Genomic DNA, 16,184 nt, shown 5'->3' with positions numbered 1-16,184 from the left:
TTCCACCCACAGTTGTGGTAAAATGACATCCATCATCATGTGGTACTGCCACCAATTGCCTTCCTTGGTGTGACTCAAACAAATGACCACATTTGTATGGCTCATTGAATGGTATTTGTGCTGACTTCAGCTTGCTTTGCAGCATAATTCATTGCCTATGAAACACACACTACATTCTTTGAAGGTCTTATGTAATCATGCCCCAAGCTGTGAGCAAATGTGTAACTGCCTGTTGCTGATGTATGATGTGCCCTTACCTCTGAGTTTAATAATTTAATGATAATATGAATAAGGCCATAGTAGTCAGTGACAAATTCCGTATGCACCTCCATGCAGAACTGATTTTTATGTGATTGTGATTATGTATTTTTCACATTTTTCCAATTGAGCTCCATGAGGCTCCACCTCAACACAGAGGTACCAAACAAGTGTTGAACCTTTACCTGGATGGCTACCTCCCTTCAGGTCCGAGCAAAGTCGGACTGGTGACGGGGATCATGCAGCCGCCAGGCTACGATTCGGACAGCGAAGACGAGCTCCCTCCAGCATGGGAGGAACGGGTCAGCCTCGATGGCAGGGTCTTCTATGTCAAGTAAGCCACCAGCTGTTTGCTCGTCTCAGCCCAGTGGAGCTGGATCGGCTGCATAGTGGGCCTTCGATTGTGTCTCGTCTCAGCCCAGTGGAGCTAGATCAGCTGCATAGTGGACCTTAGATTGTGTCTCGTCTCAGTCCAGTGGAGCTAGATCGGCTGCATAGTGGGCCCTAGATTGTGTCTCGTCTCAGCCCAGTGGAGCTGGATCGGCTGCGTAGTGGGCCTTAGATTGTGTGTGTCGCATACTTGGTTAGTTCCACGCGCTGCTAACGCGAATCGGGTGCTTGAGCTTGTGTTGGGGCCAGGTACATGTGTTTTCCCATGCAGTCTTGGATGCTTAAAACGTCATGCTTGAACAGTTATAAATAATTAACAGTTCCCATGAATGGGTTGCATTTAAACCAATATTTATAAAGAATGTTTGGGTCCATTCAGGAGGACAACGCGGTCTGGTGTTGGCTGAAGCTGGGCGTTGTTTTATGCGGTTTCTGGCATGGCTCGAAGCCGGCTGAATTGGGCTCTGTTTTGTTATGAAGTCCACGAAGTTAGGGTTGGCAGATATTGCGTGTTATTTCTGGGAATTTCATGATATAAACTGCTGAGAATTGCACGACCGCTTCTTGTTAGGTCATTACGGTATAGGCCGTTTGTGAGTTGTGGACGCCGTTTTTCAGTCACACGGAGAAGGTGACCCAGTGGAGGCACCCCCGGACAGGAAAGAAGAAAAACGTACCTCAGGAGCTTCCCTTTGGATGGGAAAAGGTTGTTGATCGTGAGGGCAAGGTAAGCAACGAATTCTCTGACTGGTCAAAGTGGAAAGTCCTGGTCCACCAAATTCAGGTTTAAATCAAACCTATTTTTGCTCAGTTTTTATATTTGCTTGACTTCTGGGAGTTTGAGAGGGAGTCATTTGGAAGAGTCTGGATAAAATGTATTATTCTATATGTTTGAACACTTCAGGGAGCTGAGCCGTGCATGCATATCGGTGGTAAGCAGTCCCGCGTATTCATAGCTAGAGACGGGACCGGGATCCAGGCGCTCTAGATGAAATGCGAAACCTCCGCGTAGTCTTAGTGTGGTCCCGCTTGTGACCTGCGTAGAACAATAGCAAATTGGAGATAGCCCACTGAGACGTATATGACCTGACGGTCTTGTCGGCTTTGTCTTCGTCCGGTATTTCGTCCCTGGCCAGTGGTGCGTACGAGGGCAGCCAGGGACCTTTTGAAAATCACGCATCGATAGAATTTTTATAAGTGCATTCTACACAACGATCAGGGCACCGAGACCGAATTTTCGAAAATGGATCTCTGGCCAAACATATATATATATATATATATATATATATATATATTATATATATATATATTGAAAAGCGTCAAACACGCTATGAGACATCGTGCCAAAGCTGCTGTGGAGTGATTGGGAGCACTTCGGTCTCATTCTGACCCAGACGGCTAGGGGCGACTCTGGCGCCACCGCTGGCCGTATCGCATAACACTAGTACAGAACAGGGGTCACAGGTGACGGGAGTGAATCCCTTGGGCTGTGGTGCTCGACCCACTGACGGTAACTACAGTGCCTGTCCATGAACCAGGAGCCTACATGTGAAGCCCAACGATCATTCACTGAAGGACATCTCCTTTTAACACAGAGGGGGGTGCGGTGGTGTGATGTCTGGCGTCTGTGCGGTGCAAAGTATCTGGTGTATGCCATGAACCTTACGCAAAATTTACGAATTTTGGGGGTCGGAACCCCACTCAACCCTGCCCCCCGAAATCTCATGAGACCCCGCCACGACTAACGCCAGAGGCGGTTTTGAGCCGGTGTTGCTCACGTGACGCCGGCCGCCTCACACGCGGCGACCCCACACGCATGCCTTGGAGCGCTGCCAGCGCCGCCCGGCCGCCGCAGGTGGTGTACGTGGACCACGAGAGCCGCACGACGAGCCTCACCGACCCGCGGCTGGCGTTCGCCGTGGAGGAGCAGGAGGGTGGCGAGGAGGGCATCCGGCAGCGGTTCGACGGCTCCAGCTCGGCGCTGCAGGTGCTGCACGGCCGGGACCTCAGCGGACGCGTGGCGCTGATCACCGGCGCCAACTCAGGCATAGGTGAGCGCTGATGCGGGGCGGCGGGAGGGGTGTGGAGACTAGGCTGGGACGTGGCGTGCCGGGGCGGGCTGCGTCGGACCGGCTCTAATTCTGGTCAGAGTCGGAGTTCATGAGTCAGGTACGGCCGCACAGGTCATGGGTCAGACTGGGGGTCAGGCTGTGGTCAGACAGAGGTCGTGTTGCTGAGGGCGGACGGGTTACATGATGAATTACAGTGGTTATGGCCACGATAGGCATACCAAGCATGCACAGGGTGTACTAAAAAGGCTCTTGTGTACTAAAAATGACGTCACAATGGACACTGGAGCTGATGGGGTAGTGATCAGACCGAGACACTGACTAGACTCGGTCACCACCAGGCGGGAGTCGGTCTGGATCAGTGAGAGTATGCTGTAAACATGTCCCAACAGATCCGCATGCCTGACTGTCGCTGGCCAATGTTTCCTGCCGACCCCCTGACCGGCCCGCGCCCGTGCCCCCAGGCTACGAGACGGCCCGGTCGCTGGCCTACCACGGCTGCCGCGTGATTTTCGCCTGCCGCGACCTGGAGAAGGCGCGCGCCGCCGTCGAGGCCATCAGATCGGAGCGCGCCAACAGCGTGTGTGACGTCATTCACCTGGACCTGGCCAGCCTGGCGAGCGTGCGCGAGTGTGCCGCCGAGTTCCACAGGCGCCACAGGTCTGTTGATGTCGAGGTCGCCCGGCACAGACGTCCGTCCACATCCGTCACTCGTCGCTACATATGCTCATTGGTGTCTTACGATGATGGTATTTCCCATTCTGTGTAACGTAGTTTTGGCCCGTTCGACCGCCGGTGGCCAGTTTCTGAAGGGCAGTGGAATGAATCATTAGGGATAGCTAGCGCATGGTGCGCATGCTCATATTGTGCAAATGGGCCAGTGCATGCGCCGTGCCTTCGCTTAGTAACTTGTTTGTGATGGTCTTCGCGTTGATTGGTGCGTTCGCGGTATAGCCCTAATCAGACAATTATTTTCTGGTAGGGGTGCTTGGTAATGCATCATCCGAGAACTCATGGGCTCGACAAATAGCGTGACCTTCCCATCAGTGAAATGTGTCCCAGATGCTGGCATGCAACTATGTGCACCCCAGAGGCCGACCGACGCGGTGATGCCGGCTCCCCATGCACATGTCCCTGCTGAGTCGGACCCGCTCTAGGTCAGGCCAGAGTCAGAGTCAGAGTTCATGAGTCAGGTCGGGCCGTACAGGTCATGGGTCAGACTGGGGTCAGGCTGCGCTCAGACGGAGGTCGTGATGGCCAGGAAAGACAGGCTACGTGGTAAATTACAATGAGCTGAGTTCCTCGCGGCCCGCAGACATCTGCACATGCTGATCCTGAACGCGGCGGTGTTCGCACCGCCGCACACGCTGACTGAAGACGGGCTCGAGTCGCAGTTCGGTGTGAACCACCTGGGCCACTTCTACCTGACCCCTGCTGCTGGAGCCGGCGCTGGCGCGCACCCGCGGCGCCCGCGTGGTGGTGGTCTCCTCCGAGTCGCACAGGTATGGACACCCCTGCTGTGGTCTCCTCCGAGTCACACAGATACGGCACCCCTGCTGTGGTCTCCTCCGAGTCACACAGGTACGGGCACCCCTGCTGTGGTCTCCTTCGAGTCACACAGGTACGGGCACCCCTGCTGTGGTCTCCTTCGAGTCACACAGGTACGGGCACCCTGCTGTGGTCTCCTCCGAGTCACACAGGTACGAGCACCCCTGCTGTGGTCTCCTCCGAGTCACACAGGTACGGGCACCCCTGCTGTGGTCTCCTCCAAGTCATACAGGTACGGGCACCCCTGCTGTGGTCTCCTTCGAGTTACACAGATACGGGCACTCCCGCTGTGGTCTCCTCCGAGTCATACAGGTACGGGCACCCCTGCTGTGGTCTGCTCTGAATCACACAGGTACGGGCATCCCTGCTGTGGTCTCCTCCGAGTCATACAGGTACGGACACCCCTGCTGCGGTCTCCTCCGAGTCACACGGGTACAGGCACCCCTGCTGTGGTCTCCTTCGAGTCACACAGGTACGGACACCCCTGCTGTGGTCTCCCATGAGAGTCACTCATTTGCGTACATTCATGTTCGCTCAAAATCACATAGGTGAGAACCTGTGCACTTTAGTCCCTGCAGGTCACGCAGGTACACCCATGGTCTTCTCCAAGTCACGCACATGGGCAAGTTTGAAGCGCGTGACTTGCTGCCAGCTGTCTTTTTGCTGTGTCGTTGCGCGTTTCATTTTCATTTTTTAAAACATTTTTTACGTTTTTTTTACGTTTACATTACATTACATTACCTTTTTTACATTTTCATAGGATTTTCAGCTATTATCTTCACCTGCCGTTTCGTTTTCAGTTCCATATTTGCCATGTAAAGGATATTGATTAATTCTTTATGCAACCATTATTTATCAGACGATTCGCCAGACGTAAAAGTCCCTACGATCAGTAACGGTCTGCTCACCTAGCGCAGTCTGGCAAATGCATGGACGGTTGGCTCGCCCTTCGTGTGCCACGCGGCTCTGCCTTGGCATGGGCTGCAGTCAAATTCATGCGGATAAGACGGTAGTAATCGCCGCATTCTTTGGAGAAGACTCAGGACAATGTATATATATATATATATATATATATATATATATATATATGGAAAATGGAGATATAGGGATATAATGGAGATATATGCTCAAGGCCTATGTCTCCATTTTCCTTATTTTTCTTCGAGGAACAAGGCTATTACTACTGTCTTATCTATGTGGATAATGTTCCTCGCAAATGCACTTCACAACTTGCGTAATCAAATTGATGTGGTAGCAACGAACGTAGGCGTTGGTTTTTTGTGCTAGAATGTCTTGATTGCGACAGAAGCTCTTGAGTGTCAGCAGTCAGCTTTGTCCAAGTCTCCGCGCTAAAATCGCACTAATTTCACAAGCCTCACAACCACAGCATTGTCACAACATCGGCGCAGGAGGGCCGTTAACAGGCTGACGTGTCGTAGCTAGTGCAACCATTTCGTTGCATGAGAGGCCAAGAGATGATGAAATTAATCTGATAGCAGCCAGAGTTGGACAGGTAGGCTGATGCATTATTTTGATTCTCACCGTGGCACACATCTTCTGCTGCAGTCCATCGCGGTCCTTTTGAAAGATCATGCCCATCATGCCAAAGGATCATGTCCAGGGCCTTTGATGCTTCCGTCTTGCCCGCTCTGCACTTGGTTGGCATGAATTTCCCAATGGTAGGACAGTTATATATCCATTCTGCTTGCTTGCGCATTAGAGGTGTAGTTACCTATTCAGTATATATATATATATATATATATATATATATATATATATATATATATATATATATATATGTATATGTATGTATGTATATATGTGTGTGTGTGTGTATGTGTGTGTGTGTGTGTGTGTGTGTGTGTGTGTGTGTGTGTGTGTGTGTGTGTGTGCGTGCGTGCGTGCGTGCGTGCGTGCGTGCGTGCGTGCGTGCGTGCGTGCGTGCGTGTTGCGGGATAAACTTTTTTTGTGTGTAGTTTTAGGGTAAGTTTAGCCGTTTGTCCCTGCCCAGCCCCCAGCTCATTTTGTGAAACCACACCTTCGTTACGCATCACTGCCGGACGCTTACATCCATATATATCCTCGCATGCGTTCAAATGTCTCCAATGGCAGTGACAGCGCATGGGCTCTGAGGATGATTGAGTCATGGTGACGTATGGTATTGGCACTGCCTTCCGTTTCCTGAAAGCCAGAGCGCAATAGTGCCTCCTAACTGTCCGTCGTCTCGCGGTCCAACGCCTCCTATCCGTCCGTGGTCTCGCGATTCAACGCCTCCTAGCTGTCCGTGGTCTTGCGATCTAACGCCTCCTAAATATCCGTGGTATCGCGATTCAACGCCTCCGACCTGCCCGTGGTCCCGCGATCTAACGCCTAACCATCCGTGGTTTCGCGATTCAACGCCTCCTAACTGTCCGTGGTCTTATGATCCAACGCCTCCGAACTGTTTGGGGTCTCGCGATCTAGCGCTTCCTAACTGTCCCTGTTGTTGCGATCTAACGCCTCCTAACTACTGTCCGTGGTCCCGCGATCTAACGCCTCCTAACTATCCGTGGTATCGCGATTCAACGCCTCCTAACTGGCCGTGTCCCGCGATCCAACGCCTCCTAACTCTCCGTGGTCTCGCGATCCAACGCTTCCTAACTGTCCGTGGTCTCGGGATCAGCAGAGCCGCTGACAGCGTCGCCGTCGTCGGGGCGGTGTCGGCGCGGGCGCGCGTCCGGCCCGTAAGGCTGATTTAGGGGGCGGCTGTAGCGCCGGCCGACCCGTTGTCCGCCCAGCCAGCCGGTGGCGGCGGCGCGGTCGGGGGACAGGTCCATCGGAGCGGCGCGACGCTCGTCCGCGTCGCTGTGCTGTCTGTTGCACGGACAACGCTCAGCTCACGCCAGAGGATTTGTGATGGTTAAACGTGTAAAAGTGCTGGTCTGAGTGGGCACAGTGGAGGATTTGTGGTGGTTGGGCGTGTAGTAGTGCTGGTCTGAGTGGGTAGTGCAGGGTCTGTGGTGGTAAGGCTGCAGTTAGGCTGGGATAGTTCAGGATCTGTGTAGTAGTGCCGGTCTGAGTGGGTAGTGCAGGATCTGTGGTGGTTAAGCATGTAGTAGTGCTGGTCTGAGTGGGATGGTGCAGGATCTGTGGTGGTTAGGCGTGTATTAGTGCTGGGCTGAGTGGGATGGTGCAGGATCTGTGGTGGTTTGGCGTGCAGTAGTGCCGGTCTGAGCGGGGCAGTGCAGCGGGCGGAGTTTCTCGTCGGTCTGCCAGCGACTCGTTGCACCGTCATCACCTGACGCGACTGTCGCTGCCTGCAGGCTGTCTCGTCTGTCTGCGGAGGATTTCACGTTGGAGAACCTGTCCCGGCCCGCCAGCAAGTACGTCGGCATCGTCGCCTACAACGACTCCAAGCTGTGTAACAACCTCTTCGCCAGCGAACTCAACAGACGATGGTGCTCCAAAGGTTCGCGCTGCACGTGCCCTTGCCTGCTCATGTGCCAAAGCCGTTTGGCCAAAGCCAAAGCCGCTCATGTGCCAAGGCCGATCGTTTACATTAACGAGCGGGCGCTGTGAGCCCAATAAGGAATCTATTTGCCACTCACGCGTGCGTTGATCCGGGCTGCTGCGGTAATCTGGCTGTGAAGCAGCGGGCTCGCCTGTAATGGGTGGTCCTTGGTCCTGGCAGGCATCACGAGCAGCTCACTACACCCGGGCAACATGGTCAGCAGCTCGCTGGGCCGCCACTGGTGGGTGTGGCGAGCTCTCTTCACAGTTGTGCGACCCTTCACCAAGTCCCTGGTGAGGCACGCGGGTGGTCTGAGACCTTTCCGAGCTCAGCAGGCTATGGCCAGTGTCGTGATTTGGCCTTTATGCGACACATGACCTATGCAATGTTTGAGCCATGTCTGTGCCGTCTGTTACCTGTGCTGCCTTTCATCTACGAGTATGACCTGTGGTGTATTTTGCCACGACGTGTGTCGTCTGTCTCCTCTGACCTGCGCCGTCTCTGTGGTGTACGATGAGCTATACTGTCTTAGACACCTGAGGCATGCCGTTCTTCCGCACGTCCCGTACTGGGCTTTCCATGTTGCGCCCGTTCTGACAGCTATCGCTTATACCGTGTGTATGAGGAGTTCCGTCTGTGTCACGTCAGCTCTACTGTGTGTCAGTTGGTGACCTGTGCCGTGCCTGCCTCTCCGCAGCAGCAGGCGGCCAGTACCAGCGTTTACGCCGCCACGGCGCCGGAGCTGGAGGGCTTCGGTGGCCTCTACATCAACAACTGTTGCGCCTGTCCGCAATCCGACGCGTCCGACGACCGGGAGCGGGCCGACCGCCTGTGGCGGCTCAGTGAGCAGCTGATCACGGACCGGCTCGGCCCAGACGCCCTGCAGCCGCCGCTCAGCTGAGGGTGGCGGCTCAGTGGGCGGCTGATCACGGACCGGCTCGGCCCAGACACCCTGCAGCCGCCGCTGAGCTGAGGGTGGCGGCTCAGTGAGCAGGTGATCACGGACCGGCTCGGCCCAGACGCCCTGCAGCCGCCGCTCAGCTGAGGGTGGCGGCTCAGTGGGCAGCTGATCACGGACCGGTTCGGCCCAGACGCCCTGCAGCCGCCGCTCAGCTGAGGGCGGCGGCTCAGTGGGCAGCTGATCACGCACCGGCTCGGCCTAGACGCCCTGCAGCCGCCGCTCAGCTGAGGGCGGCGGCTAGCTGCGGCGGCTCAGTGAGCAGGTGATCACGGACCGGCTTGGCCCAGACGCCCTGCAGCCGCCGCTCAGCTGAGGGCGGCCGCCGGCTGCAGCGGCGAGGACAGCCCAAGTGCCTGAGGACGAGACAAGCAGCCGCGCACCTGGGTCGTCCGGGCAGCTGAGGGCGGCTGGCAACCATGCTATCCTGGAGAGAGAAGGATGGCGTCCGATGTACTGTGTCGACTTTGCGGACCGGCGCGTGGAGGCAGCTGGGGCTGGTGCCGCAATGGGATCAGCCGGCGCCGTCCTTCACCAGCTTCGTCCGATGGCGTGCCAGGGAGAGACTCACGGCGCGCACCGGCAGCATCTGATGCGTCGGCGGCGTTCCCCGCGGTACGCGGTGGTTCGCCCACAGACAGCGGATGATTTGGAGTGCTGGGCGCCATCGGGCGATACTTAACCGGCGGTGGCGGCGCCGGAGCTCCGGCGGTGCCCGTCACGTGACTGTACGCATGTGTGCCAACGGTGTACTGATGCACCGCCACGTGACGGAAGAGCGCAGCCCTGTGCCGTCTCCCGCCAGAGAGACGGCTGAGTCTTGCAGGGGAGGAGGAGAGAGTTCTCATTCCACAGTTCCGCTTGTTTGCTCTTGCTGTGCTTGCGGAACAGCCCCACAGGACGCGATGCTCTGAAGGAGGGGACCAGCAGCGCGCGGGCCGCTCTAGCGGCGGCCGTCACTGGCTCGAGACCCGGACGTGCGCCGCGAGTCCACTGACAGGCGATAGCACGAACCGCGGGCTGTCCGGACACCGCTCCGCGGTGCTCCTCCGGTTTGTGGTGCATACCATCGTGCAATGCGCGGTCGTGCTGTAGCGCCGGCGCACGGGAGTTGATCAGAGCAGAAGGCGCGTGCGTCTGCGTTGTCGGCGATCTAGGACGTGTACCCGGCGGTGAATGAGACCACACTGCTCGTGTACCGGTGCTAGGCGGCTGTTTCGGTTGACTGAGTGATGGCGGACCGATGCAGTATGCGTGTAATCTCGCGATACTGAATATTTATGTTGTAGGTGCGGTCACTTTGCATTGAATATTTATTGCATGAATGAGCAAAGGTGTTGAACTTGTGCGCTTACCCTGATTTATTGTGCAGATAAATGGGCATGATCGTATACTCCATACTTTTGTGTGCGAATAATATATGTTCTTGAAGCATGTGTACGCCTGCTATGAGTTCACTCCCAATGACCGGCTCTCGTGACTCACAAATCGTTCATGATGAAATATACATGTACACATTATGCTATTATCCTCGTTATTTCGAGCGTTGTGACTTGTGATTTTCAGTGGTGTTGAAAATATTTATTTAACTGTTTTAAATAGTAATTATGTACCTTTGGTGACGCGATTGGTGAGCACAATAGTCCCGAATAATCGCTCAATCTAAAACATCCATATGCATAAATATCGATATCCTGAAATATCCACGTCCTGCGACTCTCAGATCCCCTTCATTCACGGACATGCTGTATAAACGGCCAGACGTTCTGGGCGTGTGTTTTCATAGCCCCCGTGTGTGCTTCAGCTGACGCACTTCACGGATGTCCGAACAGCCCCCGACTCTCACGCGGGACCACCCTGCACCTGCCCCAGCCGTCTGAGTCCCCCCCCCCCCCTGTCATTCAGTAACGGCCGTCCACGATACCCGGACTCCGAGCTGGCGAGCGCGCGGCGGTCCGGCGGGCCACGGAACGGGAGATGCTCCCGAGGTATCGCGACGGAAGGTGGGACATTCGCAAAGCGATCATCACGAGTCGTGTGCCACGGCATCAGCTGCGGCGGCGGGACAGGGGGAGAGGGATGAGAGCCGTTGCTGGGAACTTAGAGCTGACTGAGCGCCAGCGGCCACATCAAAGTCAATGGAAAGAAATAAAGATGGAGAGATTGGGGAGGGACGGACATTTTTTCTGATTATTAAAAGCTCGACGAGTTAATGGGTGGCAATTTCTATTTCTGCTGATGGGGATCTCTGAAACCCGCCGGTGCCTGCTACCTTTCGAGCTGTGTTGCTGATGGTGGTTTCGTACTGCTGACGAAGGATCGGGGCTGGTAACAGGAGCTCAGTATTGTTAGCGGAGGATCGGTGCTGGTAACGGGAGCTCTATGCTGCTGACGAAGGATCGGTGCTGGAAATGGGAGCTCGGAATTGTTGGCGGAGGATCGGTGCTGGTAACGGGATCTCTATGCTGCTGATGAAGGATCGGTGCTGGAAACGGGAGCTCGGAATTGTTGGCGGAGGATCGGTGCTGGTAACGGGAGCTCTATGCTGCTGACGAAGGATCGGTGCTGGAAACGGGAGCTCGGAATTGTTGGCGGAGGATCGGTGCTGGTAACGGGAGCTCTGTACTGCTGACGAAGGATCGGCGCTGGAAACGGGAGCTCTGTACTGCTGACGAATGATCGGTGCTGGTAACAGGAGCTTGGTATTGTTGGCGGAGGATCGGTGCTGGTAACGGGAGCTCTGTACTGCTGACGAAGGATCGGCGCTGGAAACGGGAGCTCTGTACTGCTGACGAATGATCGGTGCTGGTAGCAGGAGCTTGGTATTGTTGGCGGAGGATCGGTGCTGGTAACGGGAGCTCTGTACTGCCGACGAAGGATCGGTGCTGGTAACGGGAGCTCGGTGTCGCTGACGAAGGATCGGTGCCGGTAACAGGAGCTCAGTATTGTTGGCGGAGGATCGGTGCCCCCGGTTGAGTCCGCGACACTGCTCGTCCCGTAACAATGGGCCATCGTTTGACATCAGAAGGTCCTCTGTTTGGTATGCATAATGCAGTGCCGTCACCCGTGCTGCACACGTGACAGCAATCCCCATGTTTGAGGTACCGACAGTGATGGCGCGGTGTCGGAGACTTGGTCCGAGCGCCGCACCAGTGGTGCTCTGAATGGAGCACTCCATTTTCACACTGGGTGGGGGGACTACCTGAAGTTAGCGACGCCTTGCATCAAAGCTGAACAGTGTCGCGGTGAACCGAACAGACCCGTTTGCCGCTGCTTACATGCCCCTGCATCTGATCGGCGCTGCCATGGGACCGGGCAGTGTAAACCATATGCCTGCTTTTGTCCGCTTGGTGTATCGTTCATACTTGGCGGGATGAATTCCTGTCGGTGATGAGCTCTTGAATCACGTAAAGCCGTAAGTACCTTGCTGTTTTTCCCGAACGACATCCTCCATTCAGTTGCCGAGTTTTGCGCCTCACATGCCTTACGTGCCCTCCCTCCCCAGCGTGGTCTTGGCCGCCTTCCCAGCCCTCTCCTCCCGTCTCTCAAAGTGGTTCTGAGCTCGTCCCGTCGCCTGGCAACAGGCAGTTAGCGTTGCAAACGTTCCTCCGGCCGACAGCAGACCGGCCCGGCCCGCCTCCACGACCGAGCTGGAGCTGGGCAGACCGCTGGGCTCCAGCCGCTCCCAACAACACGACGCTTTCGGGCGTCGACAGCGCCTCTGACCGAGGGCATCACGCTTATGGAATGTGGCGACAGTAATATTCTGTTGGGTGCAGCGCTACATGACAAAATGATTACTTGGTTCCCATCCGCGACGCGGTCGAGGCTGAAGAAGTCTCCGAAGCACATGCAGAATCCGCTGTGACCTGAGCAAGACCCCAGGGTACGGACACTTCTGCCGTGACCTGAACAAGCCCCCGGGCACCAATACTGCCGTTGTGACCTGAACAAGCCTCCAGGGCATGGACACAGCTGCTATGACCTAAACAAGCATCCAAGGCACGGACTTGCTGCTGTGATTTGAACAAATCCCCGGGGCACGGGCACTACTTCTGTGACCTGAACAAGCCCCCCAGGGCAGGGACATGCCGCTGTTGTGACCTGACGTTATCTCCAGCCGGCTCTCCAGTCGGGCCGGGCGGCGCCCAGTGCCTGTTGTTTACGGCCGGCCGGCCCGTGCGCCGTCGGGTTTCACTGGCGCTCGGCCTGGCAGGCCGGCGGCCCGCCCCCGCCCGCCCAGCGGCCGCGGCCGCCCGCCCCGCGAGCGAGCACCTGGCAGTGGCACTGGCCAGTGGCCGGCGGCACGCCGCCTCTGAGACGGCAGGCCGCGCGGCGGCCGTGGCAAGGTCGCCGCCCACTCGCGTCCTGTCACGAATCGACCCCAGCCGGACTTCGACGACAGGTCAGGGTGTTTTAGCCGGCGAGCAGGTTTCGGATCAGGGGAGGGGTCACCCTCCCCTCGGGTCCGGTGAACGGGTTAAGGTCGCTCCCCCGAAACTGTTGCCGACCGCGTCGGTGCCGGTGAGCTGATGCACAACCGAGTTAGCTGCCAAACGTCCGTGCAGCGGCACCGTCGAACACCACTAGTGGAGAGACGGAGACGTGGCTGCGGTCGATCCATGGCCAATGACTGTTACTAGTCTGTCACCAGCCGATTACAAACTGTCAGTGGGGCACATCCCCGCTCGGCTGTCGCGGCTGCGTCTGTCACCAGCCGATTACAAACTGTCAGCGGGCACATCCCCGCTCGGCTGTCGCGGCTGCGTCTGTCACCAGCCGATTACAAGCTGTCAGCGGGCACATCCCCGCTCGCCTGTCAGTGGGGCACATCCCCGCTCGCCTGTCAGCGGGGCACATCCCTGCTCGCCTGTCGCGGCCGCAGTCAGGCAGATACACACACGGCTATTTGCTCCCACTTGCTTCCAGACGGCTGCAAGACGCCTCCAACTGAATGGCTCGAATAAAGCCCGACCGTGCCGCGATGCTCTGTGCTTGCAAGAGCGCCGGGGGTGATGTGTTGCTTCTTTCATTCTGTCTGAACCGCTAGCCGCCGCCCTGTCTAGACCTCCACCACCGCCCTGTCCAGACCATCGCTGGTCTGTCTGGACCATCACCGCCAGTCTGTCTGCACCACCGTCTCCGCCCTGTCTGAACTGCCGCTGCCACCCTGTCTGGGCCGCCGTTGTCACCCTGTCTGGACCGCCGTCGCCGCCCTGTCTGGACCTCCGTTGCCGCCCTGTCTGGACCGCCATCTCCGTCCTGTCTGGACCGCCGTCGCCGTCCTGTCTTGAGCGCCTCGCCGCCCTGTCTGGACCTCTGTTGCTGCCCTGTCTGGACCGCCGTAGCCGCCCTGTCTCGACCGCCGTCACCGCCCTGTCTTGACCGCGTCGCCGCCCTGTCTGGACCTCTGTTGCCGCCCTGTCTGGACCGCCGTAGCCGCCCTGTCTGGAGCTCCCGCCTGGTGGGGCGATGGCCTCCGCTCAGGGCCGTGCAGAGTGCAGCGGGGGGAGTGTCGTCCGACCCACGCCAAATTAGCGACCGGCGTCGTGTTCAATCACAGGGCGCAATGACGTCGGCTGTATTCACAATGAATGCAGAGATAAGAGTACAAAGGCGGGTCTGGTCGGCCACAGTCTGCTCGATAGGGCCAGATAAGAGCCTCAAGTGGAAATTGCACACTACATGCGAAGGCTGAGGAGACACGGCTGCAACTGGAGCCGGCGCTCCGGGACGAAACGACCGCACAGCGGCCTCGCACACGCGCACCACGAGCACGAGCGTGATTACGGTCACGCGTCATGCCGTCACACACGCGCTCCGGCGGACCAGAGCGCACGTCACAGGCTCGAGTCCACCATCCTCCTGTTTTCCTCGTGTCACACGCACCAACAGTCTCGTGCATAGTACCAGCCTTCGCGACCGCGCACTGAAAAGCGGCCCGGCCAGTCACGGCCGTCCTCGCCGCGTGGTGTCACGCCCCCATAAATCAGGCGATCATCGCGAGCCCCACTCACGTCCCTCGCCGCCGACCACGCGTCGGTCCCTCAAAGCCCCAAAATCACAGCAGGAGTTGATCTCATGGCCAGCAACGGCCCGGACCTGAGGCCAGTGGCCTTCGGATGCCATTCAAGATCAATCGCAGACATCGTCAGCCAAGCCGCGGCCAGCACGGCTATCACACACTAGTGGCAGGCACGGATTCACGACGAGATATCGTGCACGGCGTCCACGTCGCGAGCCCCCAGCAGCTTTTACAACCTACGTGTTGGCACGAGCACGGTCCTAATGATTGCTCCAGCAGTCTCCAGAATGCACATATCGACACTAACATGACCCCATTGCTCTTAGCAGCCTCTACAGCGCGCGTGTTGACGCAGACATGACCCCACAATGAAGAATCGGGGCAGGGCGCCAGCCTGCACAATGAAAGAAGCTACCGGCATGCGCTGACAGAGAGTGCCGCCGCCGCTTTTGGACGTGACCGGTCAGGGGCCGCCAGACGCTGCAGCCGAGCCCGACAAATGGCCAGGCGAGCCCTGCACAGGTGCGCCTGCCTTCTGCAGCAGCGGCACCATTAGCCCTGCACTGCTGAGGCCGGGTAATGGTCTCCGGCGAGGCGGGCCTGCACGGCCGGCCGTGCGACAGCGGTTGCGGAGGCGGTGGCAGGAGGACGGCGCCACACCGGCTGCCGCTGCAGCAGCAGGTGTACGGGGGAGGGAGGGGCGCATCCGCGGCTCACGACTGCACGGAGCGGCACGGGAGGAGCGGCGCGGGTTCGGGGGGCGTGCAGCCGGCTCCCTCCGACCAGCTGTGTGTGTTGCCATGCCGGTGCAAGGGCTGTTGGCAGATGAGTCGACAAGCTGGCTGGGAAAGAAAGGTCAAACATCCAGGAGCCCGGCCACTCACGCTATAGCTTTTTCCGGGGGATAATTAATGCAGAGAGCATCAGCGCAGCCTGCCCTTCACCATCAGTCGTATCACTGTTAGTGCCGCATCCGCCGCCGGCTCATATTACTAGCCTGCACCAACGTCCGTCTAGATCATATGTTCACTGAGGGATGGCAGCAGAACAGAGTCGCTGAGAGTCTCCCGCTTCTCGCACGGTGGCAGTGAATACGGAAAGGTCGCCCGCGCCAGCGGGACCGTTTGGCACGGAACGCCGATACATGACGTCACAGGTGCAGGCTGTACACGAGGTGACCTTACAATAAACCACGGGCTGGGCAGTGTGCAGCGACGTATTCATGGCTTTGCTGCGCTGCCCTGGGTGCAGTGCACTTCTGAGGCAGACTGGAACTATGTTGAACTCGTTTCATGTTTATGTTCGCAGCGCTGTGTCCGATGTTTAAAAACCTCTGACGGATAATCACCCCTAGAACTTGCGCGAGTACGACAACGGCCGGCTAGTCAGCCTGTCATGAGAACATAAGGCCAGACGATAACTGAGGGCTGTTTGGAGCATCAAAGG

General features: G+C 57.3%; 1 protein-coding gene across 1 annotated transcript; it reads left to right on the top strand.

Annotated features, from left to right (window-relative positions):
* Window positions 1-482: 482 nt before the first annotated feature.
* LOC119101897 (WW domain-containing oxidoreductase-like) lies at window positions 483-8,722 on the top strand. The gene is given in 9 exon segments (XM_037225284.1): window positions 483-592; window positions 1,267-1,375; window positions 2,504-2,699; window positions 3,182-3,377; window positions 4,033-4,147; window positions 4,149-4,219; window positions 7,568-7,713; window positions 7,936-8,048; window positions 8,453-8,722. Coding segments are annotated over 9 exon segments (1,245 nt in total). The 5' UTR covers window positions 483-497; the 3' UTR covers window positions 8,657-8,722.
* Window positions 8,723-16,184: the final 7,462 nt, after the last annotated feature.

The sequence above is a fragment of the Pollicipes pollicipes genome, unplaced genomic scaffold (genome assembly GCF_011947565.3).
Source record: "Pollicipes pollicipes isolate AB1234 unplaced genomic scaffold, Ppol_2.1 Scaffold_4910;HRSCAF=5801_pilon_pilon_pilon, whole genome shotgun sequence".
Lineage (NCBI taxonomy): Eukaryota > Metazoa > Arthropoda > Thecostraca > Pollicipedomorpha > Pollicipedidae > Pollicipes > Pollicipes pollicipes.
This window is presented reverse-complemented; position numbering and strand designations above follow the sequence as displayed.